Source organism: Crotalus tigris, unplaced genomic scaffold (assembly GCF_016545835.1).
Source record: "Crotalus tigris isolate CLP2741 ecotype Arizona unplaced genomic scaffold, ASM1654583v1 scf7180000021379.394396, whole genome shotgun sequence".
Taxonomy (NCBI): domain Eukaryota; kingdom Metazoa; phylum Chordata; class Lepidosauria; order Squamata; family Viperidae; genus Crotalus; species Crotalus tigris.
In genome coordinates, this window is record NW_024098482.1 from 189349 (window position 1) to 215568 (window position 26220).

A 26220-nucleotide genomic window follows, 5' to 3' on the forward strand; every position below is an offset into this window, starting at 1 on the left:
CCTTCCTTCCTTCCTTCCTTCCTTCCTTCCTTCCTTCCTTCCTTCCTTCCTTCCTTCCTTCAGCATTGCAGGCTGACTCTGCCCTGTACACTGCTTAGAGAAGGCTGCAAAAACACTATGGAGCGGTATATAAGTCTAAGTGTTGTTGCTACTGCTAGTAACAGAGTTCTTAAGTGAATCTGACTTTCCCACTGACTTTACTTGTCAGAAGGCCACAAAGGGGATCACATATAATCCCGGGACACTGCAACCGTCATAAATATAAACCGGTTGCCAAGCGTCTGAACTTTGATCACATGACCATGGGGACGCTGCAATGGTCATAAGTGTGAAAACCGATCATACGTCATTTTTTTCAGTGCTGCTGTAACCTTAAACAGTCACTAAACGAACAGATCTAAGTCAAGAATTACCTGTATTTCTAGAAATAGCCCTTGACTTCGCCATCATTCATTTAGCAACGATTTGAAGTTACAGTGGCGCTGCAATGAGTTAAAACTGGAATTTGCACTTTACTACCATCCCAGCATCCCAGCGGTCACTAAGCAAGGACTACCTGTATTGTTTCTCAGATGGATTCACACACAGATATTTTGTGACGCAGGGTGTGCTGTGGGAGTGATGTCTGGGAGGCCTATTTCATGGCCACGTGCAGACAGACATCCATCCCAAAGGTGCCTTTTTTCAAGACGCAATTGGACTTTCTTTGTTTTTCTTTGAAGACATTTCGCTTCCCATCCAAGAAGCTTCTTCAGCTCTGACTGGATGGCGGGGAATGGAAGGATGTATACTCCTTGCAGAAAAACTGGTCATTTGCATTCTTTTAGAAAGTCGTTGAGGCCACTTGGAAGTTTATCTGTGTCCTCAGGGTCACCTGAGTGGTGCAAATGGGGGTGGAGCCTCCTTGGAATCGCTGAAAGGACTGAGAAGGCCCCACCCCCATTTGCACTACTCAGGGGACCAAGACAACACAGATAAGCCTCCAAGTGGCCTCAACGACTCTCTAAAAAAGATGCAAATGACCAGCTGTCTACAAGGAGTATAAATCCTTCCATTCCCCACCAACCAGTCAGAGCTGAAAAAGCTTCTTGGGTGAGAAGCGAAACAGTCTTCAAGGTTGTCCAGTTGCCTCTGCAAAAAGCACCTTTGGGACAAAGATCGAGAATCTCCATAGAGACCTCTGCTGACCTTTCTCGTTTGGCCTTGCAGGAAACAAAGGGCGCCCGGGGGGAATAAGCCGCAGCAGCACCCAGAACATCAGCAAGGCACCACTAAGCACAACAAAGAGCACCAGAAACCCTCGCAAGGAGGCCCGGCGCCACACGCCTCGGGGCGATGTGGCCACCACGGCTACAGCCAGAACCGGCGGTGGCACCACAACCAGAAACACTCTCCCAATGACAAAGAGACGCACCGGAACGCCAAAGAGACCGAGAATCTGAAAATAGACGATACCTCCGTCTGCACGGTGCACATCCCTCTGGAGGTGCATCGCAACCACGACGTCACCGAGAGGCCCTCGCCGCCGTATCTCCAGGATCCCGAAAGCAAGCGGAAGGACGGCGTCCATGAGCGGAAGAACGAGAGGCCCAAAGTGAACTTGCTGCAGTCTTCCAAGGACAGGCTACGCCGGAGGCTAAAAGAGAAGGTAGCTGCTTTTTTTCCCCTCAGGTCACTTTTGTTTTTTTTTTAATACCACTTTATTAAATTTCAGAAAGAATTAAAACGCACGCTGGCTACCCAAACAGGGGAGGGAGAAAATTCGAAAGGAGATTAAAGAGTTAAAGAGTGGTAGAAAAAGGAGAAAAGCAGGGGAAGGTGTTCAGCTTTTCTCAGTGCAAATAGATAATATCTAAATTAAACCTAACCTAATCAACCACTAACTTCAAATTTAGAAACCTGTACAATATTTCTGTAATCTTCAACAAATCCGGCCATCCAGTTATTAATTCAGAAATACTTATCCGTCATTCTCAAAGCCAGTTTGGCCTGGTGGTTAAGGCACCAGACTCTGAGTTCTAATCCTACTTTAGGCATGAAAGCCCTCTAGGTCAGCGGTCTCCAACCTTTTTGGGGTGGCGGCCCGGTGGGAGAGGGAGGGGCAGGCGCCTTACGCGCACATGCGCAAACATGGATATGGCCGCATGTGCGTGTGTACAAACAAGCTGCAAGCATGTGCACCACGCAAGCGGGGCTGTGAGCATGCGCAGGAGGCACTCAGTGATGGCGGTTCCTGTGTGAGGTTGTGGTGCCGTTGCCAGACTTGCGGCGAGGATAGCGCCACAGCCCGCAACAATGCTATCCCCGTAAGAGGATTGCGCTGCCGCCCCGTGCGAGGATTGTGCCTTCCTGTGAGAACTGCACCGCAGCCCGCAGTGATGCTGCCCCCATGCGAGGCTTGTGCTACTGCTCCCGCCCGAGGATCATGCCGCAGCTTACTTGCAGTGCTGCCGCGCCCTGCGCAATGTTCGTGGCAACGCCGCCACCCACGGGATACAAGGTGCTGCAGCTGCCCACACAACACTCGCAACAATGGCACGAGGCGGGATGAGCATGCACACATGCGCGTCCACTGCCCAGTTACTCACGCAGCCAAGAGGCCACGGCCTGGCTGTAGGCCACGGCTCATAGGTTAGGGACCTCTGATCTAGGTGACTGTGGGCCAGTCACCGGGAGACGATAAGTTCTAATCCCACCTTAGGCACGAAAGCTGGATGGGCGACTTTGGATCAATCATCAGGAGACTCTCAGTTCTATCCCAGCTTAGCCATGAAAGCTGGATGGGTAACTGGGCCAATCACAGGGACAGTTTTAAGTCCTAGTCCCGCCTGAACCCTGAAAACCAGCTGGGTAACTTTGACCCAGTCCCTTTTATCTCAGTTCAACTGACCATTTTGGGGAAAACCGGAAGGAAGAGATAGGTTTACTGCCTTGAATTCTTTATAAAAATATATATATAATAAAGGGTAGGATGTAAATAAAAACTAATCTACCAGACTGCAAAAATAACTTCTAGTTTAAACAACAGCCTAAACCAAATCTTAATACAAGCCTAGTGTTCCATTTCCATATCTCTGTTAATTCATTTTTTTCCAGTCCACTTTTTAAGTACTCATTTTTACATTTATTTCATCTCTATGTATTATATTTCCTCGTTAATACAGCCCTAAAAAGAGAAAGAAAAAAAACCCCATATTTCCTCCATTCTGTTGATCCCTCCTAACAGGAAAAAAGACCCCCGTCTCAAAATTCACATCCATCTTTTTTTTTTTCCTCACTCACTTCCTGAGCAACCAAAGTATCAGACGTTTACAAGTTTCTTGTGTCAGGGAGTTGCACTGACCTCATTTCTGAGGATTGGTGACCGTGATGTGTCACTGGAACAAGCGGAACCAAAATAAGAGTTTTGAGAGGGCTTGAGGCATCCATTTTGCCCTTAAATCCTCCTAAATGGAAAAAAAATGGGGGGGGCAGAGGACTGGCAGAAATAGGTGCTTTAAACCTATGCAATAAGTTCAGTTCTCTGGAGTCATCTGTGTATGATTCCCTCCTATGACTACCTTGTTATTTCCACCAAAAGCCACCTCTGTTACCTGTATTTAAACCCAGATGGGTGATATTCTGTCACAGCATGCACAGTCTTGTTGTGCTGAGGTAACCCAGGAGTAAATACAGTAAACAGCGGTCTGTACTAAATGGTGGTTTATATTACACTATCTACAAATATACACTAGAAACAAGAGATCTACACGTGGTCATTCAGCAAACTCTAACACACAGCAGAGCAGGAAACGGCAAGAGAGAGAAAGACTATCTAGCAAGGCCATCCCTTTTATACTCAAGCTGTTAAAGGGATACAGACGCCTGCTGAGTCATTCCTAACATTGCATCATTCATCTCACATTGTACAAGCTGGTTAGCTTCTAAATCAGGGGTAGGCAACCTTGGCTCTTTTATGACTCGTGGATTTCAACTCCCATGGCTAGCTGAGGAATTCTGGTAGTTGAAGTCCACGAGTCCTAAAAGAGCCAAGGTTGCCTCCCCTGTTCTAAATCATTACCTTGACATATTCTCATCAGCAAAATTGAGATGCATCTGCTATGTTGTACATTCCTAATTTATTCATTAAACAAACGTAAATAACTGCCCAACTCTCTCTCTCACACACACACACACACGCACACACAGTAACTCCAGGTAGTGTACAACATTAAAAGCCAAGAGTTTAAAATTCACCATTTGAAATGACCCACTGCCCACCCTATGGCAGCAACAAGTGGGGTCCCTTTTCTTTCAAGATTTTGCAGAAAAAGCAACAGGGATGGAGCCACTGCAGAGAAGGCCCTGGGCAGTGAGTTAGCTTTTTCATGGCCTTGTCGTCGGGAAATCATGTAAGACACCAGAAAGAAAAGCAGAATAGAAAGGATTACTAATATATATTGTTGTTGATATTGTCAACTTTGCAGAAACTATTGCTCTTTGGCTTTATTTTGTCTTGAAAAAGTCTGTTGTCATTTAGCGTCCCCGTTTAAATTTCTCTTCTGCTTCAGCAAAACCAGCACAATGTCCTATAATACCACGTTCTACCTGTAGGTGTCACTCTATATTATTCGTTGCTTTTGCTTTCTATCGATCAGAGCTAACCGTCGTTTTGACCGGAATAATTTCATTTCCAGATCCAGGGAAAGTACCCACTTAAAACAGTGTCCTGGGCACTGGTTCATGAACCTTAACAAACCAACTGTTGAATTTCTTTTCTTGTGCCAACTTACCTGAAGACAGCCAGTGAATTAAAGTTAGAATGCAATTTTACCTCTAATGTTGGAGGTAAATGTTTAATCGTTGGTCCCAGCATGGAATGAGTAATTCAACGAAAATGAATTTCATCGTGTATTTCGTCGTGAAAATGATGAGTGGAAATTCAATGGGCGTAGCTTCCCAGTATTTTTTTAGGATTATTCGTCCCTTTAATTGCTGTCTGCCATACGGGCATTATAGTGTAGAGTTTCTGCCTAAAAGGTTCTACATTTCTACATTTAGGCAAGAAAAACCAAATGCACAGGGTATAGTATAGGGCGCCGCCCCCTGAGGGGGGAAAATGGCGGATCGCATTGTTTGGCGACCCCCGTAAAATGGTTGATCGACCCCAAATGGGGTCGCGACCCATAGGTTGAGAACCGCTGGTATAGGGGGTACCTTGCTCAATAGTAGTAACTGTGAGAGGGACCTCGGAGTCCTAGTGGACAATCACCTAAATAGGAGCCAGCCGTGTGCTGCAGCTGCCAAAAAGGCCGACACAGTGCTGGGCTGCATTAACAGAGGGATAGAATCAAGATCACGTGAAGTATTAATACCGCTTTACAAGGCCTTGGTAAGGCCACACTTGGAATACGGCACCAGTTTTGGTCACCACGATGTAAAAAAGGTGTTGAGACTCTAGAAAGAGTGCAGAGAAGAGTAACAAAGATGATCAGGGGACTGGAGGCTAAAACATATAAGGAACGTTTGCTGGAATTGGGAATGTCTAGTTTAATGAAGAGAAGGATGTGGGGGGATAGGATAGCAGTCTTCCAGTATCTCAGGGGCTGCCCCAAAGAAGAAGGAGTCAAGCTATTCTCCAAAGCGCCTGAAGGCAGGACAAGAAGCAACGGGTGGAAACTCATCAAGGAGAGAAGCAACCTGGAACTAAGGAGAAACTTCCTGACAGTTAGAACAATTAACCAGTGGAACAACCTGCCTCCAGAAGCTGTGAATGCTCCAAGTTTTTAAGAAGAGACTTGACAGCCATTTGTCTGAAATGGTGTAGGGTCTCCTGCCTGAGCAGGGGGTTGGACAAGAAGACCTCCAAGTCCCTTCCAACTTTATTGTTATTGTTGTTATTATTATTATTTGTCAGGTTGAGCAAGTAGGCTTCTCTGCCAGCTTTTGTTTGATGCCTCCTAACCGTCGTGGCTTGTCGCAGAGTGCTGATCTCCTCTTCTCTTCTCTCTCTCCCTCCATGTCTCCCTTGCGTAACAGATGCCTTGTCTTTCCCTTTTCACGGACCAGGACGAAGGGGTGGTGGAGTCCACGGACCCACAAAGGAACAAAATGGACAAATTAATTGAGATTCTCAACAGCATGCGGAACAACCCGAGCAGCGGGGTGGACGCCAAGCTCACCAGCTTCATGGAGGAAGCCCAGAACGCCACCAACTCCGAGGAGATGCTGGGGGAGATCGTCCGGACCATCTACCAGAAGGCCGTGAGCGACCGCAGCTTCGCCTGCACAGCGGCCAAGCTGTGCGACAAGATGGCGCTCTTCATGGTGGACGGCACCAAGTTCCGGAGTCTCCTGCTCAACATGCTGCAGGTAACCAGGATAAATGATTTGCTTCTGCTCCGTCGGGCGTTCCTTCCCTTGGCGGGCTGAGGTTTCCATGCCGGCTGGCCCTGCTTCAAAAGCAAGCCGGCGTTCCATTTGGCACCCAATTAATTTTAGAAAAATAAAAATAGCGGGCAGAAAGGGGCGGTGTGGCACCTCTGTTTGTTGACAGGACGTGTTTCATGGTTACAGGGAACCGTTATAGTTTTTACAGGCACCGCCGTCCTTCCCCGACTCTCTTTTAAACACTCAATTTCCCGAGGTGCGATTCTGCTCTGTTCTGCGAATGGGGAGGGGGGGACTGCTTTTTTGGGGAGGGGGGAACTGGTTGAAAGGCTGCCTCTGTTGATCTACAGAGGGATGGAGTTTTGGGGTGTTTTTTTTTTTTCCTTTCCGCTTTTTGCTTTGAACATTGGCTGGAGCTCAGAAAGAGTCAGCAAAGGAGCTGGTTTTATAGACGGCTTTTTTCATGGCGTTTGAGTAAATAGGTAGGAATTCCCAAGGCACCAGGAGGCGAAAGAGTTAGCAGGGGAAGCAGAAACCTCAAGCAGGGCCCAGGGACAGGATGAGGTGCAAGAGGTGTGGTGGGAAGGAAGAAGGTTGAAGAGTCTGGAGAACTGAATGGATTGTGATTTATTTATTGACATCACCGGCTAGCTTTTGGCCACGAGTCTTCCCTTTTATGTGAATGGTGTGTGATCCAGTGGAGTTTCTCTCCCACTCTCTCTTTTTAGTGGATTGTGTGCAGCAAGGGTGTCCCAGCATGGCCACTTTAAGACCTGTGGGTGGAATGGAATGGAATAGAATGAAGTAGAATAGAATAGAACAGAACAGAACAGAACAGAACATGGAATGGAATGGAATAGAATATGGAATGGAATGGAATATGGAATGGAGCTGGAATAGAATAGAAAGGATAGAATAGAATAGAATAGAATAGAATAGAATAGAATAGAAATATGGAATGGAATTGAATGGAATACAGAACAGAACAAAATAGAATAGAACAGAACAGAACAGAACAAAATAGAATAGAACAGAATAGAATAGACTGCAGAATGGAATAGAATAGAAAATATGCAATGGAATAGGATAGGATAGGATAGAATAGAATAGAATAGAAATAATTGAATTGGAATGGAATAGAATAGAATGCAGAATGGAATAGAATGTAGAATGGAAGAGAATAGAAAATATAGAATGGAATGGAATGAAATAGAATAGAATGCAGAATGGAATAGAACAGAATAGAAAATATGGAATGGAATAGAATGGGATAGGATAGAATAGAATAGAAATAATAGAATAGAGTAGAGTAGAATAGAATAGAATAGAAATAATAGAACAGAACAGAACAGAACATGGAATGGAATGGAATAGAATATGGAATGGAATGGAATATGGAATGGAGCTGGAATAGAATAGAATAGAATAGAATAGAATAGAATAGAATTATGGAATGGAATTGAATGGAATACAGAACAGAATAGAATAGAATAGAACAGAACAGAACAAAATAGAATAGAATAGAACAGAATAGAATAGACTGCAGAATGGAATAGAATAGAAAATATGCAATGGAATAGGATAGGATAGGATAGAATAGAATAGAATAGAAATAATTGAATTGGAATGGAATAGAATAGAATGCAGAATGGAATAGAATGTAGAATGGAATAGAATAGAAAATATAGAATGGAATGGAATGAAATAGAATAGAATGCAGAATGGAATAGAACAGAATAGAAAATATGGAATGGAATAGAATGGGATAGGATAGGATAGAATAGAATAGAAATAATAGAACATAACAGAATAGAATAGAATAATAAAATATGTACTGGAATTTAGAATGGAATGCAGTGCAGTGCAATGCAATACAATACAATACAGAATACAATATTTTATTTGGCCAAGTGTTGTTAGATACACACAATGAATTTGTCTCCGGTGCAGAAGCTCTCAACGTACATGCAAAGCAACAGAGTAATAATAATCGTAATGATGATACCAATAAAAGGGGGTAATAGAGAAAATGAGAAGGGTAAAAACAATACTATAGCGATACAACTTGGATAAATATAAGACAACACTGTGAGGATTTGTTGTTCATCAGAGTGATGGCAGGAGGGGGAACAAAACTTGTCTCTGTGTCTAGTTATTTTGGCCTGCAGTGACCTGCAGCAGCGTCCTGAGGGGAGGGGTTCAAACAGTTTATGTCCAGGATGTGTGTGTAGGGGGGGTGTCTGTAGATATTAGGGAATAACAGAGTTTGCACGATTCTGATCTTTCGAAAGCAAAGTCTGGAACCTGGCCGGTCTCCGATCCTTAACTAGAAATAGGGATGCCCTTTTTAAAAAGCCTGTTTGATTCAGCTACCTGGTGCAAGTCAGCCTGATGTGACTGCAGGGTGTTGGCTACATAGCACCAGATTCCCCCTTCCCTTCCAGCTCTTCTTTTTCTTCTACTCTCCCTTTGCTGTTTTTTTCCTTTGCCGCTGGAATTCCTTGTACTGTACAGCTACGAAAAGGGGAGAAGAGGCAAATCTTTTACACAGGGCCCGTATCAGTATGAAATTCCCCCCCCCCCCCGAGGCTGAAAAAGATGTTTGGAGAGACCCCTGGCTACCTTCCCTCTCTTAAAGGATTAGGAGACCAGGAGAAAGAGGTCAGAGAAGAGCAACAAAGAGGATCAGAGGACTGGAGGCTAAAACATACAAGGAACGGTTGCTGGAATTGGGAATGTCTGGTTTAATGAAGAGAAGGACGAGGGGGGACAGGATAACAAGCCTTCCAGTATCTCAGGGGCTGCCCCAAAGAAGAGGGAGTCAAGCTACACTCCAAAGCCCTTGAAGGCAGGACAAGAAGCAATGGATGGAAACTCATCAAGGAGAGAAGCAACCTGGAACTAAGGAGAAACTTCCTGACAGTTGGAACAATTAACCGGTGGAACAACCTGCCTCCAGAAGTTGTGAATGCTCCAACACTGGAAGTTTTTAAGAAGAGACTGGACAGCCATTTGTCTGAAATGGTATAGGGTTTCCTGCCTGAGCAGGGGGTTGGACTAGATGACCTTCAGGATCCCTTCCAACTCTGTTATTTTGTTCGGAGCTGGGATGGCTTTCGTGGATGTAGCAGAGAGCAAACACCAATAAATGATTTGCAGCTGGAGCTGGAGAAGCCAAAAGGTCAGGAGTGAGCCACTATGGCCCCTTTATGACCTGTGGACCTCAACTCCCAGAATTCCTGAGCCAGCTGAGGAATTCTGGGAGTTGAAGTCCAGAGGTCGTAAAGAGGCCATAGTTACCCATCTGGGCAAAAGATGCTTAGAAAACCCCAGATTATTCTGTGGTCTGTTGAGAGTTGGATTAATTTTCCCCGGCACCTGCTACCCAGTCACGTAGGAATAGAATAGAATAGAATAGAATAGAATAGAATAGAATAGAATAGAATAGAATAGAATAGAATAGAATAGAATAAAGAAAATATGGAATGGAATATAGAATAGAATAGAATAGAATAGAATAGAATAGAATAGAATAGAATAGAATAGAATAAAGAAAATATGGAATGGAATATAGAATAGAATAGAATAGAATAGAATAGAATAGAATAGAATATAGAGATAGAGAAGTATGGAATAGAATAGAATGGAATGGAATGGAATAACAAATTATGGAATAGAATAAAGAAAATATGGAATGGAATATAGAATAGAATAGAATAGAATAGAATAGAATAGAATAGAATAGAATAAAGAAAATATGGAATGGAATATAGAATAGAATAGAATAGAATAGAATAGAATAGAATAGAATAGAATAGAATAGAATAGAATAGAAGCTGGAAGGAACCTTGGAGGTCTTCTAGTCCAGCCCCTTGCTCAAGCAGGAGAACCTATACCATCTCAGACAGGTGATTGTCTCTTCTTAAAAACTTCCAGCGATGGAGCACCCACGATTTCTGGTGGCAACTTCTGTTCCACTGGCTAAATGTCCTCACTGTCAGGAACTTTCTCCTTAATTCCAGGTTGCTTCTCTCTTTGGTCAGTTTCCAACAGTTGTTTCTCGTCCTTCCCTCTGGTGCTTTGGAGAATAACCTGACCCCCTCCTCTTCTTTGTGGCAGCCCCTCAAATACTGGATCACTGCTATCATGTCTCTCCTATTTCTTTTCTTTAGACTAGCCAAACCCAAGTCCCGCCGCCGTTCTTCACATGTTTTAGTCTCCAGGCCTCGGATCCTCTTAGTTGCTCTTCTCTGCACTTTTTCCAAAGTCTCAACATCTCTTTTTATGATGTGATGACCAAAATTGGCTGCAGTATTCCAGGTGTGGCCTCACTAGGGCTTTGTAAAGCGGTACTAGTAGCTGCTTGGAACTCAGTAGTTTTCTGCCATCTGGACAGAAAAACAGTCCTTGTAGCTTAGCTCCCACCCACCCCTCTTTTTGTTGCCTGCCCCCTTGCTGACCCGGAGCTGTGAAAGCAAAGCCCCCCCCCCCAAGTCAAAGTCTGTTGAAGAACTCTCACTGGAGTTTAGGTCAGTGTTTCTCAACCTTGAGAATTTTAAGGCATGTGGACTTTGACTCCCAGAATTCCACAGCCAGCAATGCTGGCTGTGGAATTCTGGGAGTTGAAGTCCACATGCCTTAAAATTCTCAAGGTTGAGAAACACTGGAGTTTAGGTGATAGACATCCCTGGTGACTTTTTCTCTCTCTCTCAAGCCACCCACCACCCACGAGTAATCTGTTATCACTCCCAAAGGCAGAGGGGGGAGCTGTTGGAGGGAGGATCTGCTGCTTCTTGTAGACTGGGTGCATCCTGGGATTAGCCCTCTGTGTGGGTGTCTGTGCCTGTGCATTGGGTTTTCCGCCTAGGGAACAGATGGCTGCAGAAACCTTGCAGGAGAGACTCCCCGGAGTGCAGAAGAGAGTAAGACTACACAATTTTGTCGTAACATCTGGAGCAGATTCCTCGTCTCCCAGCTTGGTGTATATTTGGGTCCCTTTTGGGGGCTGAGTTAAATAGACCCAAGCTCTATTTTGGTTCCGATGAGGGAGTAGCGTTTCTTTCCATCCCCATGCAAAAGTCTCAGGTCTACTTAAACCCCGATAGACCTCAGCTACCAAAGGCCGGCATTGTTTAGACCAGGGCTCTTCAAACTTGGCAACTTTAAGACTTCATTGTTGTTAGTTGCGAAGTCGTGTCCGACCCATCGTGACCCCATGGACCACGTTCCTCCAGGCCTTCCTGTCCTCTACCCTCTTCTGGAGTCCACTTAAGCTCAGGCCTCCTGCTTCAGGGACTCCATCCAGCCCCCTCCTTCTCTGTCGTCCCCTTCTTCTCTTGCCCTCCATCTTTCCCAGCATCAGGCTCTTCTCCAGGGAGTCCTTCCTTCTCATTAGGTGGACAAAGGACTTGAGTTTCAACTTCAGGATCTGGCCTTCTAAAGAGCAGTCGGGGTTGATCTCCTCCAGGACCGACCGGTTGGATCGCCTTGCAGTCCAGGGGACTCGCAGGAGTCTCCTCCAGCCCCAGAGTTCAAAGGCCTCCATTCTTTGGCGCTCAGCCTTTCTTATGGTCCAACTTTCACAGCCGTACATTGCTGCTGGGGAACCTATGGCCTTGACTATGTGCACTTTATAGGGCTGGCTGAGGAATTCTGGGAGTTGAAGTCCACAAGTCTTAAAGTGGCCAAGTTTGAAGAGCCCTGGTTTAGACATTAAAATTTTGAATTAGGAGATAAGTTGTGACCCATCATCAGCTATGGACACAACCTGGACGATGATGGGCTGGCGGGCTGCCTCTTAACCCACCTCCCAGGGTTTGTTGTCGTGGGGAAGAGTTGTATGAAGGATGCCGCGTTCATATGAGGCGTGGGGTCTCTCCAAGCAATTCTTCCAGATCTAGTCTTAGGCATGATGATGATGATAATAATAATAGAGTTGGAAGGGACCTTGGAGGTCATCTAGTCCAACCCCCTGCTCAGGCAGGAAACCCTAGACCATTTCAGACAAATGGCCGTCCAGTCTCTTCTTAAAAACCTCCAGTATTGGAGCATCCACCGCTTCTGGAGGCAGGTGGTTCCACTGGCTAATTGTTCTAAATTTCTTCTTAGTTCCAGGTTGCTTCTCTCCTTGACTAGTTTCCTTCCGTTGCTTCTTGTCCTGCCTTCAGGCACCTTGGAAAATAGCTTGACTCCCTCTTCTCTGGGGCAGCCCCTGAGATACTGGAAGACTGCTATCCTATCCCCCCTTGTCCTTCATTAAACTAGACATACCCTATTCCAGCTTAATTGTTCTCACGGTCAGGAAGTTTCTCCTTAGTTCCAGGTTGCTTCTCTCCTTGGTGAGTTTCCATCCGTTGCTTCTTGTCCTGCCTTCAGGCGCTTTGGAGAATGGCTTGACTCCCTCTTCTTTGGGGCAGACCCTGAGATACTGGAAGGCTGCTATCCTGACCCCCCCCCCCTCGTCCTTCTCCTTATTAAACTAGACATAAAGCAGTGGTAAATCTTGATTCCCAATTGTGGGAAGCGGAAAGCTTATTTTTCTCGGGAAGCTCTTGCTAGCCATTGTTATCAATATTAGCCCTCCCATCTCGGGCTGTGTGGAGCCAGGAGGTTGAGTGGCCAGCCTGCAAACTCCGGGGATGTAACCTAAGTGAAAGTATTCCTCTGCTGAAATGGACAGGCTCCTTAGAGCTGGAGAGGTGTCTGCTCCTGAGCTATGCACAGAGTAGGGTATTATTAGAGCAAGCCTGGCTGGTTGTAACAGAACCCCCGTCTCCCTAGCAACCCTTTCCAACAACATGTCAAACAGAAGGATGTGATCCCTTTCAGGAAAAAAGAAAAAAAAAGAGGAGGTGGGCTGGGCTTAGAGAGAGAAATGCCCACATGAGCAGATCTGTTCCCTGTTTTCCAGGAGCCCCCCAGACCGTTGCAAAAGAGAGATGCAGAAACAAAGGCATAAAACTTTTGTAAAACAATTCTCGTTTTGACAAGAGTTGTTGCGCCTTGTTATTATCAAGTCAACAAGGGATACAATTCAGGGACTGTCCTTCTTCTTTCGTCTCCAACCAGCAAGTGGATATTTTATGCTTTCCATTTTTTCCATAGATTTCATGAAGCCTGGTGGGTTTTTCTACCCACGGTGTTTTTCCACGAGGCAACTGGACTTTCTTGTTTATGTTTGAAGACGAAGTCCAGTCGCCTTGTGGAAAAGCATCTTTGGGATAACAACTATAATAATAATAATAATAACAACAACAACTACAATAATAATAACAATAATAAAGTTGGAAGGGACCTTGGTGGTCATCTAGCCCAACCCCCTGCTCAGGCTGGAAACTCTGTACCATTTCAGACAAATGGCTGTCCAGTCTCTTCTTAAAAACTAGTATCATGCATAAAAACATAATCGAGCCGTTTTCAGCTTTGCCCGAGACACCACCGGCTATTGTAAACTACGTCATCCCTGTGATATCAAAGTTCAGGAGATGGGGATCCCGAGTTCTAGTCCAGCCTCACCCAAGGAAAATGTTGCTCAGCATAGCCAATCTCCTAAGGTCGCACGGGACAAAAAAAATGGAAGAATACGCGCTGTGAATGCTGCCTTCTGCTCATGGAGAATAGATAGAATCGAATGGATGGATGGATGGATGGATGGATGAATAAATGAATCCAGACGTTGTGGGTGCTCCATCATTGGAAGTTTTTAAAAAGAATTGGACAGACATTTGTCTGAAATGGTCTAGTCCAGGGGTAGGCAACCTTGGCTCTTTTATGACTGGTGGACTTCAACTCCCAGAATTCCTGAGCCAGCATGGGGGAACTATGGCCCCCTCATGACCCGTGGACTTCAACTCCCAGAATTCCTGAGCCAGCCTGGCTCAGCTTGGAAACATCTCCCTTTCCCTTCAGCGTGGCTGGCTCAGGAATTCTGGGAGTTGAAGTCCACCAGTCATCAAAGAGCCAAGGTTGCCTACCTCTGGCCTAGGCCTAGGCCGCTTTATGACTCGTGGACTTCAACTCCCAGAATTCCTGAGCCAGCCATGGCTCAGCTTGGAAACCTCTCCCTGTCCCCTCAGCGTGGCTGGCTCAGGAATTCTGGGAGTTGAAGTCCACCAGTCATGAAAGAGCCAAGGTGGCCTACTCCTGGACTAGGAAAAGTGTCAATTTCAGTGCTCTCCAAAATCCCCTGTAGCTTTCTAAACCTAACTTTTCTGTCCCGGTTGGGTCCCTTGGCAGACAAGATCACTGGGTTCCAAGATCCTCAAGAGATCCCTAGCCGATATTAAAACCGCCGCTTGCGTATTGGCATCAAAATGTACTTGGCGATTGAACATCCCCAATGGCAGCCAATAGTTTGAATTGCTTTTAACCTTAACGTGCTGCCCTGTCTACCTGATCACCAGGCCGAGACCCCTGTGAGGCGGACGGCCTCGCAATCGGAGACAGCCCGGATCACATCGGAATGCTCAGCATCCAAGTGACAGGTCACAGAAGAATCCAGAATGTTCTCTTTGGCCGTATCGACATCCCTGCTAAAACCTTTTAATGCCTGTATCATGTATCATAAACCATTGACTCAAGAGCCCACACTTAAAAAAAAAATAAATCTGTTTTTCCTATACGTGACAAGGGCTTTACTGAAATTGTCCCCACCGCCACCCTCACCATGTTGTGAGCTCCAAGGATTATTTATTAATTATTTTTTTATCCCACCGTTATTACTTTGCAAATAATTCAAGGCGGCCACATACCTAATTCTCCTTCCTCCCCTCAGTTTCCCCACAATTTCCCCCTCCTGTGAGGTGAGTTGGGCTGAGGGACTAGCTCATTGCTAAGGCGGGACTAGAACTCACCGTCTCCTGGTGATCGGCCCAAAGTCACCCAGTCAGCTTTCATGCCTAAGGCGGGACTAGAACTCACTGTCTCCTGGTGATCGGCCCAAAGTCACCCAGCTAGCTTTCATGCTTAAGGTGGGACTAGAACTCACAGTCTCCTGGTGATCGGCCCAAAGTCACCCAGCTGGATTTCATGCCTAAGGCAGGACTAGAACTTACTGTCTCCTGGTGATTGGCCCAAAGACACCCAGTCAGCTTTCATGCCTAAGACAGAACTAGAACTTACTGTCTCCTGGTGATTGGCCCAAAGTCACCCAATTGACTTTCATGCCTAAGGTGGGACTAGAACTCACCGTCTCCTGGTGATCGGCCCAAAGTCACCCAGCCAGCTTTCATGCTTAAGGTGGGACTAGAACTCACCGTCTCCCAGTGATTGGCTGAAAGACACCCAGTCAGCTTTCATGAGTAAGGTGGGATTAGAACTTACCATCTCCTGGTGATCGACCCAAAGACACCCTGTCAGCTTTCATGCCTAAGGCGGGACTAGAACTCACTGTCTCCTGGTGATCGGCCCAAAGTCACCCAGCTAGCTTTCATGCTTAAGGTGGGACTAGAACTCACAGTCTCCTGGTGATCGGCCCAAAGTCACCCAGCTGGATTTCATGCCTAAGGCAGGACTAGAACATACTGTCTCCTGGTGATTGGCCCAAAGACACCCAGTCAGCTTTCATGCCTAAGACAGAACTAGAACTTACTGTCTCCTGGTGATTGGCCCAAAGTCACCCAATTGACTTTCATGCCTAAGGTGGGACTAGAACTCACCGTCTCCTGGTGATCGGCCCAAAGTCACCCAGCCAGCTTTCATGCTTAAGGTGGGACTAGAACTCACCGTCTCCCAGTGATTGGCTGAAAGACACCCAGTCAGCTTTCATGAGTAAGGTGGGATTAGAACTTACCATCTCCTGGTGATCGACCCAAAGACACCCTGTCAGCTTTCATGCCTAAGGCGGGACTAGAACTCACTGTCTCCTGGTGATCGGCCCAAAGTCACCCAGCTAGCTTTCATGCTTAAGGTGGGACTAGAACTCACAGTCTCCTGGTGATCGGCCCAAAGTCACCCAGCTGGATTTCATGCCTAAGGCAGGACTAGAACTTACTGTCTCCTGGTGATTGGCCCAAAGACACCCAGTCAGCTTTCATGCCTAAGACAGAACTAGAACTTACTGTCTCCTGGTGATTGGCCCAAAGTCACCCAATTGACTTTCATGCCTAAGGTGGGACTAGAACTCACCGTCTCCCAGTGATCGGCCCAAAGTCACCCAGCTGGATTTCATGCCTAAGGCAGGACTAGAACATACTGTCTCCTGGTGATTGGCCCAAAGACACCCAGTCAGCTTTCATGCCTAAGACAGAACTAGAACTTACTGTCTCCTGGTGATTGGCCCAAAGTCACCCAATTGACTTTCATGCCTAAGGTGGGACTAGAACTCACCGTCTCCTGGTGATCAGCCCAAAGTCACCCAGCCAGCTTTCATGCTTAAGGTGGGACTAGAACTCACCGTCTCCCAGTGATTGGCTGAAAGACACCCAGTCAGCTTTCATGAGTAAGGTGGGACTAGAACTTACCATCTCCTGGTGATCGACCCAAAGACACCCAGTCAGCTTTCATGCCTAAGGCGGGACTAGAACTCACTGTCTCCTGGTGATCGGCCCAAAGTCACCCAGCTAGCTTTCATGCTTAAGGTGGGACTAGAACTCACCGTCTCCCAGTGATTGCTGAAAGACACCCAGTCAGCTTTCATGAGTAAGGTGGGACTAGAACTTACCATCTCCTGGTGATCGACCCAAAGACACCCAGTCAGCTTTCCTGACTAAGGCGGGACTAGAACTCACCCTCTCCTGGTGATTGGCCCAAAATCACCCAGTCAGCTTTCATGCCTAAGACAGAACTAGAACTCACCGTCTGCTGGTGATTGGCCCAAAGTCACCCAGCTGGATTTCATGCCTAAGGCAGGACTAGAACTCACCGTCTCCTGGTGATTGGCCCAAAGACACCCAGTCAGCTTTCATGTCTAAGGCGGGACTAGAACTCACTGTCTCCTGATGATTGGCCCAAGGTCACCCAGCCGGCTTTCATGCCTAAGGCGGGACTAGAACTCACCGTGTCCTGGTGATTGGCCCAAAGTCACCCAGCTGGATTTCATGCCTAAGGCAGGATTAGAATTTACTGTCTCCTGGTGATTGGCCCAAAGACACCCAGTCAGCTTTCATGACTAAGGCGGGACTAGAAGTCACCGTCTCCTGGTGATTGGCCCAAAATCAACTAGCCAATATTCATGCGTAAGGCGGGACTAGAACTCCCAGTCGCCTACTTTCTAGCCTGGTGCCTTAACCACTAGACCAAAGTGGCTCAAATAGGTTTGTTCCGTGCAGTGGGGTCTTTTTCTACCCTTGGTTTTTGTAATAATAATAATAATAATAATAATAATAATAATAATAATAATAATAATAATAAAGTTGGAAGGGATCTTGGAGGTCATCTAGTCCAACCCCCTGCTCAGGCAGGAAACCCTGTTCCATTTCAGACAAATGGCTGTCCAGTCTCTTCTTCAAAACTTCCAGTGTTGGAGCATTTACTGCTTCTGGAGGCAGGCTGTTCCACTGGTTAATTGTTCTAACTGTCAGGAAGTTTCTCCTTAGTTCCAGGTTGCTTCTCTCCTTGCTTAGTTTCCATCCGTTGTTTCCTGTCCTGCAAATTCAGGTGTTTTGCAGGATAGCTTGACTCCCTCTTCTTTGGGGCTGCCCCTGAGATACTGGAATACTTCTATCCTGTCCCCCCTCGTCCTTCTCTTCATGAACCTGGACATCCCCAATTCCAGCAACTGTTCCTTATATGTTTTAGCCTCCAGTCCCCTAATTATCTTTGTTGCTCTTCTCTGTACTCTTTCTGGAGTCTCAACATCTTTTTTACATCGCGGTGACCAAAACTGGATGCCGTATTCCAAGGGTGGCCTTACCAAGGCCTTGTAAAGCGGTATTAATACTTTGTGTGATCTTGATTCTATTCCTCTGTTGATGCAGCCCAGCACTGTGTTGGCCTTTTTGGCAGCTGCAGCACACGGCTGGCTCCCGTTTAAGGGATCGTCCACTAGGACTCCGAGATCCGTCTCACAGTTACTACTGTTGAGCAAGGTGCCCCCTAGCCATATATTTAATTTCTACCCTCCTCGGTAGTCAGGGTGGAGGAGCCTGCAGTCTTCCCAGATTCCCCCTCTAGAGATGTCAGATATTGGGAGGGGGGGGAGATGGAGGGTCCCTTGACAAGGTCGGACTTATTCTGGCTTTGCTTTTGAGCAGGGATGCCAAACTGCCGGATGCGTCATGCCGCAACCCGTGCCCACCCCATTGTGGCAATGGAAAAAAAAAGTCATGATACGTCACGACACGTCATGTGCCGCTGCAAGTTTGACACCCGTGCTCTTGAGGTTCTGCCAGCCCTTTGCTCCACGCAGAGAACATCCCCCCCCCCCGGCGCAGACCTGGGTCTGGCCCAGCGGTCCTCTAGGCATTTCCCCCCCCCTTTCTAATCTCCTGATAGGCTGCCCCCCCCTGTGTGTTTTGTTCATGTTACGTGAGCCTCGTGCACCTGGATCCGAGCAGATCAAGTGAGCCGTCAAAAAGCTGGTATTAAGTGTCCAGCCAACCACGGGGTTAGGGAGCTGTCCCAGGGCGCGAGGGGGGCAATGGCACCGCTCGGGCTGGGTGCATCGGACAAGCACCTCGTGCAAATAACCTTTCTGTCACCCCCGGCCGGGGACCGCTGGAACCGGTGGGCTGGGATCGACTCCTGTCTAGTCAATCCAAAAGGCCGGAGAATCCCCGGCACGAACAGCAACGCGCTGAAGCTGAGACTGAGACAAGCACGTCTGGCACGCAGTGAAGGGAAGAGACTGCTGATATTTGCTAGGCTGGAGGAGGCCATGTACACACACACACACACACACACACACATACACACACACCGAGAGAGACTGCATTCCTGGCAGTTCCCAGCTAGAGAAAAATTGCTCTCCCGTGTTATGTAAGGCTGACCTTGCCCTTTCTCTCAAGTGCACCTTGGAGTCAGATCCCTAACAGGAATCTGGAGAAATGCGTGAATCAGTCGGTTCTCATCCAGGGAAGCTGAGCCAGCTGGACAGTGGTTGGTGTGTGTTGAAAGGGGATGGAGCCATGTGCCCTGATCCCCAGCTTGGCTGGATAGTCAGTAAGACCCCACCTGGGATACTGCAGCCACTTTTGGTCACCACATCACAAAAAAGATGTTGAGAGTTTGGGAAAAAATTCAGAGAAGAGCAACTAAGATGATCCGAGGCCTGGAGACTAAAACATACGAAGAACGGCTACGGGACTTGGGTTTGGCCAGTCTAAAGAAAAGAAGTAGGGGAGACATGATAGCAGTATTCCAGTATCTGAGGGGCTGCCACAAAAAAGAGGAGGGGGTCACGTTATTCACCAAAGCACCAGAGGGAAGGATGAGAAACAATGATTGGAAACTGACCAAAGAGCGAAGCAACCTGGAATTAAGGAGAAACTTCCTCACAGTGAGGACAATTATCCAGTGGAACAGCTTGCCACCAGAAATCGTGGGTGCTCCATCACTGGAAATTTTCAACAAGAGACTAGACAATCACCTGTCTGAGACGGTATAGGTTCTCCTGCTTGAGTAGGGGGCTGGACTAGAAGACCTCCAAGGTCCCTTCCAGCTTCTATTCTATTCTGTTTCTATTCTATTCTATTCTACAATTTGTTTATTCTATCCTATTCTATCCCATCCCATCCTATCCTATTCTATCCCATCCCATCCTATCCTATTCTATCCCATCCCATCCTATTCTATCCTATCCTATCCTATCCTATCCTATTATATCCTATCCTATTCTATTCTATCCCAACTCATCCCATCCTATCCTATCCTATCCCATTCTATCCCATCCCATCCTATTCTATTCTATCCTATCCTATCCTATTTTATTCTATCCCATCCTATTCTATCCTATCCTATTCTATCCTATCCTATTCTATCCTATCCTATCCTATCCTATCCTATTCTATTCTATCCCATCCTATTCTATCCTATTCTATTCTATCCTATCCTATTCTATTCTATCCCATCCCATCCCATCCCATCCTATTCTATCCTATTCTATTCTAGTTTTGGGCAAGGAGTTCTCTTTTAGATTCGGCTTCTTCCCTCTTTTTATTTGCCAAAGGTGAGGAAGGATCTACAACGAGTCCTCAACTTATGACCATAACTGAGCTGAAAAATTTCCAGAAGAAACCAGAAGAATCAGAGCCCCACTTTATTTACAGCAGGAAGGCAGACTCACTTCTAGCACGTTCTGCTTTGGCTTGGTTATGCCATGGGTTCTTTCGTATAAACCCAGGTCAGTGGGGTCCAACACTCCCAAGACCGCCAACACAACCCCATCCAGCCTCTTGGCCAGGGGTCCCCAACCCCGGGCCGTGGCCTATTACCGGTCCACAGCCTATTTGGAACTGGGTCGTGCGAGTGGTGGGCCAGCGTGTGCCTGCAGGTCGACTGCGGAAACGGCAGACCCGCATATAATTGTGCACTGGCCCGGTGGTCATGCACATTGGGCTGCACACACATCCACACTCCAGCCTGCCACTTGCACAGCCTGGTTCCCCTCTCCCCCCCCTTCCCGCCGGGCCCCTAAGCTGCAAAAGTTGGGGACCGCTGCTCTAGGCAACACACCTACAAGTACTCAAAAGATACTTCTCCCCCTCCCCCCATTCTACTACATCTTATGTTACTCTGCTACTTCTCTGTGTGAGCTTTATTTCTGGAGGACAATTCAGGGAAACTTAACAACCACAGTTGAGACTAAAGTTGTTATTGCTAAGTAATATAGTTCAATGGATTTTGCCCGATTTTGCCACGGTGAATCACTGCAGTTGTTAGTAATAATAGTAGTAGTAGTAGTAGTAATAGTAGTAAAGTTGGAAGGGACCTTGGAGGTCATCTAGCCCAACCCCCTGCTCAGGCAGGAAACCCTACACCATTTTGGACAAATGGCTGTCCAATCTCGTCTTTAAAACTTCCAGTGTTGGAGCATTCACCGCTTCCAGAGGCTGGTTGTTCCACTGGTTAATTGTTCTCACTGTCAGGAAGTTTCTCCTTAGTTCCAGGTTGCTTCTCTCTTTGGTGAGTTTCCATCCGTTGCTTCTTGTCCTGCCCTCATTTAACATGGTTGTTAAATGAATCTCACCTTCCCGTTGACTTTCCTTGCTAGAAGCTCGCAAAAGGTTATCCCACGGCCCCAGGACACTGCGACCGTCATAAATATGAGTCAGTTGCCAAGCGTCTGAATGTTGATGACGTGACCGCGGGAATGTCGGGACGGCCGTAAGCGTGAAAAACGGCCATGTCACTTTTTTTTCAGTGCCGTTGTAACTTTGAATGCTCACTAAATGAATTGAGGACTACATAGATCAGTGTATCTTTCAATGATCCCTCCGCGCGGCGTCAATAAAATTCAGGGCAATGATTTGTTTCCTGGGATTTCCCTGATCAAAAGCTTATCGTGCTAAGAGAGCCGTGAATATCTTGGGACGTGTATCGGCGTTGGGACCCCGGGGGGATCCGGGCAGATGTTTAGCGCATCGCCCTCCCGGTGTGGTTAGATTTTAATTACTATTATTGGAGATTATCTGCGAGACAGATGGAGTGTTGAGTTAAGGCTGGTGTCCGTGTGTGTGTGTGTGTGTGTGTGTGTGTGTGTGTTTTTAAATGCATGCTTAGTGTGGTTTCATTCAAGCCAGCCAAGCACAATTGACAGATGCTTTGAGAGGGTGGGCTAGCTCAGAAACCCGTTGGGGAAGGGACATGGACTTCCCCCATCCAACCCTTAAGAAAGGTACTTCCCTTCCCCTCCTCTCCTCTCCTCTCCCTTCCCCTTTTCTCTTCCCTTCTCTTCCCTTCTCTTCCTTCTTTCCTCTACCCTTCCCCCCTCCCAAGGAAGAGTGATGTACAGAAGATTGATATATTACAGTTAATACAGGCAATCCCACCATCTAGGGCAGGGGGTCCCCAACCCCCTTTCGGGGACTGGCCCTGCACCATGGCGTGCCAGAAACCGGTCCACACAAAGAAGCGAAGCCCCATCAATAGGAGTAACTGTGAGAGGGATCTCGGAGTCCTAGTGGACAGTCCCTTAAATAGGAGCCAGCCGTGTGCGGCAGCTGCCAAAAAAGCCAACACAGTACTAGGCTGCCTTAACAGAGGGATAGAATCAACATCATGTGAAGGGTTAATACCACTTTACAAGGCCTTGCTAAGGCCACACTTGGAATACGGCATCCAGTTTTGGTCACCACGATTTAAAAAAGATGTTGAGACTCTGGAAAGAGTGCAGAGAAGAGCAACAAAGAGGATCAGGGGACTGGAGGCTAAAACATACGAGGAACGGTTGCTGGAATTGGGGATGTCTAGTTTAATGAAGAGAAGGACGAGGGGGGGCAGGATAGCAGTCTTCCGATGTCTCAGGGGCTGCCCCAAAGAAGAGGGAGTCAAGCTATTCTCCAAAGCTCCTGAAGGCAGGACAAGAAGCAACGGATGGAAACTCATCAAGGAGAGAAGCAACCTGGAACTAAGGAGAAACTTCCTGACAGTCAGAACAATTAACCAGTGGAACAACCTGCCTCCAGAAGCGGTGAATGCTCCACGTTTTTAAGAAGAGACTGGACAGCCATCTGTCTGAAATGGTGTAGGGTTTCCTGCCTGAGCAGGGGGTTGGACTAGATGACCTCCAAGGTCCCTTCCAACTTTATTATTATTATTATTATTATTATTATTATTATTATTATTAGTGGGATGCAGGCAACACATGAAACCACTGCCGGTCTCCAATAAAAACCTCTCTCCACGGAACCAGTCGCTCGTACCCAAAAGGTTGGGGGCCGCTGATCCAGGCGAAGTAAATCATCTGATCCAGATTCTAAGCATTTGGAAGACTAGCCAACTTTATTGAGGCCTCAGATCAGCAGTTCATTGATTTCATCAGGTCCGTAGATGCTATTATGAGGGCTTTAAATGCAGAGAGTTAACGGGTGGGAAGGGGTGCGCCGAAGAAGCTGATGGTGGGAAGCTAATGGGTTTATGCAATAGCGGAGACGGCGGGGAGAATTTCCCAGGACAGGTGGGGCTGGGGGTTATCTGATTAGTTAGAAAATAGAATAAGCTAAGATCCTGCTCATGTCCTCTTTAATGGATTAGGATTTATTTAATGGATTGGAAGTCAGTGGTCCCTCATTGTACAGGGACTCCTTGACTTACAATTGCAGCTGAGCCTAAAATTTCTGTTGCTAAGTGCCGCCTATGCAAAGAAGCTGAAGAAACAGTGGACCACCTGGTAAGCTGTTGCAAGAAGATTGCACAGACTGACTACAAGCAGCGGCATGACAAAGTAGCAACAATGGTGCATTGGAAGATCTGCAAAAAATACCATTTCCCTGTAAGCAAAAATTGGTGGGATCATAAAATAGAGAAAGTCATAGAAAATGATAAAATTAAACTGCTCTGGGACTTCAGAATTCAAACAGACAAGCGCCTGCAACATAACACCCCAGACTTAACAATTGTTGATAAGAAAGACAAAAAAGTCTGGATAGTGGACGTGGCAGTGCCTGGAGATAGCAGAATAGACGAGAAACAACTGGAGAAGATAACAAAATACAAAGACCTACAAATAGAAATAGAAAGACTGTGGCAAAAGCAAGCAAGGGTAGTACCAATAGTCATAGGCTCCTTGGGTGCAATCCCGAAACAACTGGAGCACCACTTGAACACAATTGGCATTGACAAATTTGCTATTAGTCAATTGCAAAAGGCGGCCTTATTAGGAACTGCTTCCATCCTGCGACGATACCTGTAATACCATCAAACATCCACATCTGCCTATCCCAGGTCCTGGGTAAGGACTCGATAGGTAGACAAAATGCCAAATCCGGTCTGAGCATCTGGCTGACTGTGCAATGATCCATAATAATAATATTTTACAACCTGTTTTGCCCCGGTTGTTTAGCCAATCACTGCAGTTGTGAAGTTAGTGGCCCGATTATTAAATGAACCTTCTTTCGCCGTTGACTTTGTTTCTGGGAAAGTTGCGACAGGTGATCGCATGACTCTGCAGCTGTCATAGGTACCTGCCAGTTGCCGAGCATTTGAATTTTGATCACGTGGCCATGGGGACGCTGCAACGGTTTTAAGTGCGAAAAACGGCCATAATTCGCTTTTTTTTTTTTTCAGTGCTGTTGTCATGTTGAGCAGTCACTAGTTGTAAGCCAAAGGACCACCTGTTTTGGCACCTGTTTGGCACTTCTCTCTTCCATCACCCTGCCGTTCACGAGACGTGTGCCACATCTTGTCACGTTTGTGAGTTCTGCTGTCCAGTTTGCCATAAATATTTTCCCTTTTAAACTCTTAAGCCCTCCGGTGCATCTTTTGGAATGAACTCACAAAAATACGTGTCCTATTAAAAAAGATGTTGAGACTCTGGAAAGGGTGCAGAGAAGAGCAACAAAGATGATCAGGGGACTGGAGGCTAAAGCATATGAGGAACAGTGGCAGGAATTGGGGATGTCTAGTTTAATGAAGAGAAGGACAAGGGGGGACAGGATAGCAGTGTTCCAGTATCTCAGGGGCTGCCCCAAAGAAGAGGGAGTCAAGCTATTCTCCAAAGCCCCTGAGGGCAGGACAAGAAGCAACGGGTGGAAACTAATCAAGGAGAGAAGCAACCTGGAACTAAGGAGAAACTTCCTGACACTCAGAACAATTAACCAGTGGAACAACCTGCCTCCAGAAGCTGTGAATGCTCCAACACTGGAGGTTTTTAAGAAGAAACTGGACAGCCATTGCTCCAGGATCTTTGAAAAATATAGTTCAGTGGTTCTGAGATCACATCTGCCAGTTCCTTGAGAACCTTGAGGTGTAGCCCATCTGGTCCTGGTGATTTGAACTCGTCTAGGCTGGACAGGTGCTCACTTACCATTTTCTTGCCTATCTTAACTTGTGTTTCTGTTCTGTTTTTTATGGCACTGTTTTTGATAGGTTGGTCTGTTTTCTCCCTGTTGCTTGTCACCTTCTTGCCACTTTCACCCACTAATGGACCAGTAGTTTCCTTCACTTTTGTCTTGGTTTTTACATGTTGAAAGAAGCTTTTTTTTTGTTATTTTTGACTTTGGTTGCAAGCCTTAGTTCATTTTGAGCCTTAGCTTTCCCTCACTTCGTCTTTGCAGGCTCGGGCTATTTGCTGATATTCTGTCTGTCTTTCCACTTTTTATACTTGTCCTTTTTATCTTTTAATTTATCAGAGACTTCTTTATGCAGCCATGCTGGCTTCTTTTGAGAGTTGTTATTTTTCTTCTTCGTTGGTATTGTGCTAGATTGGGCTTTTATAATCTCACTTTTCAAAATTTCCCAAGCTTCTTGAGTTATTTTCCTCTTGAGGATTCTCATCCATAGAATCCTTCCCAAGCTCTAAGTTTGTTGAAATTAGCTCTCTTAAAGTCCAAGACTCTAGTTTGACTGTGTTCTATTACTTGTGCTTGCATAACGTTGAATTCCAATATTACATGATCACTTCCTCCCAAGGTTCCTATGGCTTCAACACCTTCTATCATTTCATCTCTGTTAGTGAGAATTAGATCCAAAATGGCTAATTCCCTAATTCCCTTCTCTACTTTTTGGGAGAAAGTTGTCTGCTAGATTTGTCAGGAATCTGTTTGATCTTCCACTTGGTGTGGAGTTTCTCTCCCAGTTGATGTCAGGGTAGTTAAAGTCCCCCATTACTATTGTGATGTGCTTCCTACATACCGTAGATCAGTGGTTCTCAACCTTTTTAATGCCGCGACCCCCCAACCGGTCGTAAGTCGAGGACTACTCAACTGGTCGTAAGTCAAGGACTACTCAACTGGTGCAGCACCGTTTGCAGAATGG

General features: G+C 46.4%; 1 protein-coding gene across 5 annotated transcripts in view; it reads left to right on the forward strand.

The window, feature by feature from the left end:
* Positions 1 to 26220, forward strand: part of CTIF (cap binding complex dependent translation initiation factor) — a 155017-nt gene that overhangs the window by 94294 nt on the left and 34503 nt on the right. For 4 of the 5 annotated variants that reach the window (XM_039318477.1, XM_039318476.1, XM_039318478.1 and 1 more), the window contains 2 exons: positions 1210 to 1648; positions 6019 to 6351. In XM_039318477.1, the coding sequence (XP_039174411.1) occupies positions 1210 to 1648; positions 6019 to 6351 (772 nt within the window). The remainder of the gene's footprint in view (positions 1 to 1209; positions 1649 to 6018; positions 6352 to 26220) is intronic. The other variant, XM_039318479.1, reaches the window with a different exon arrangement.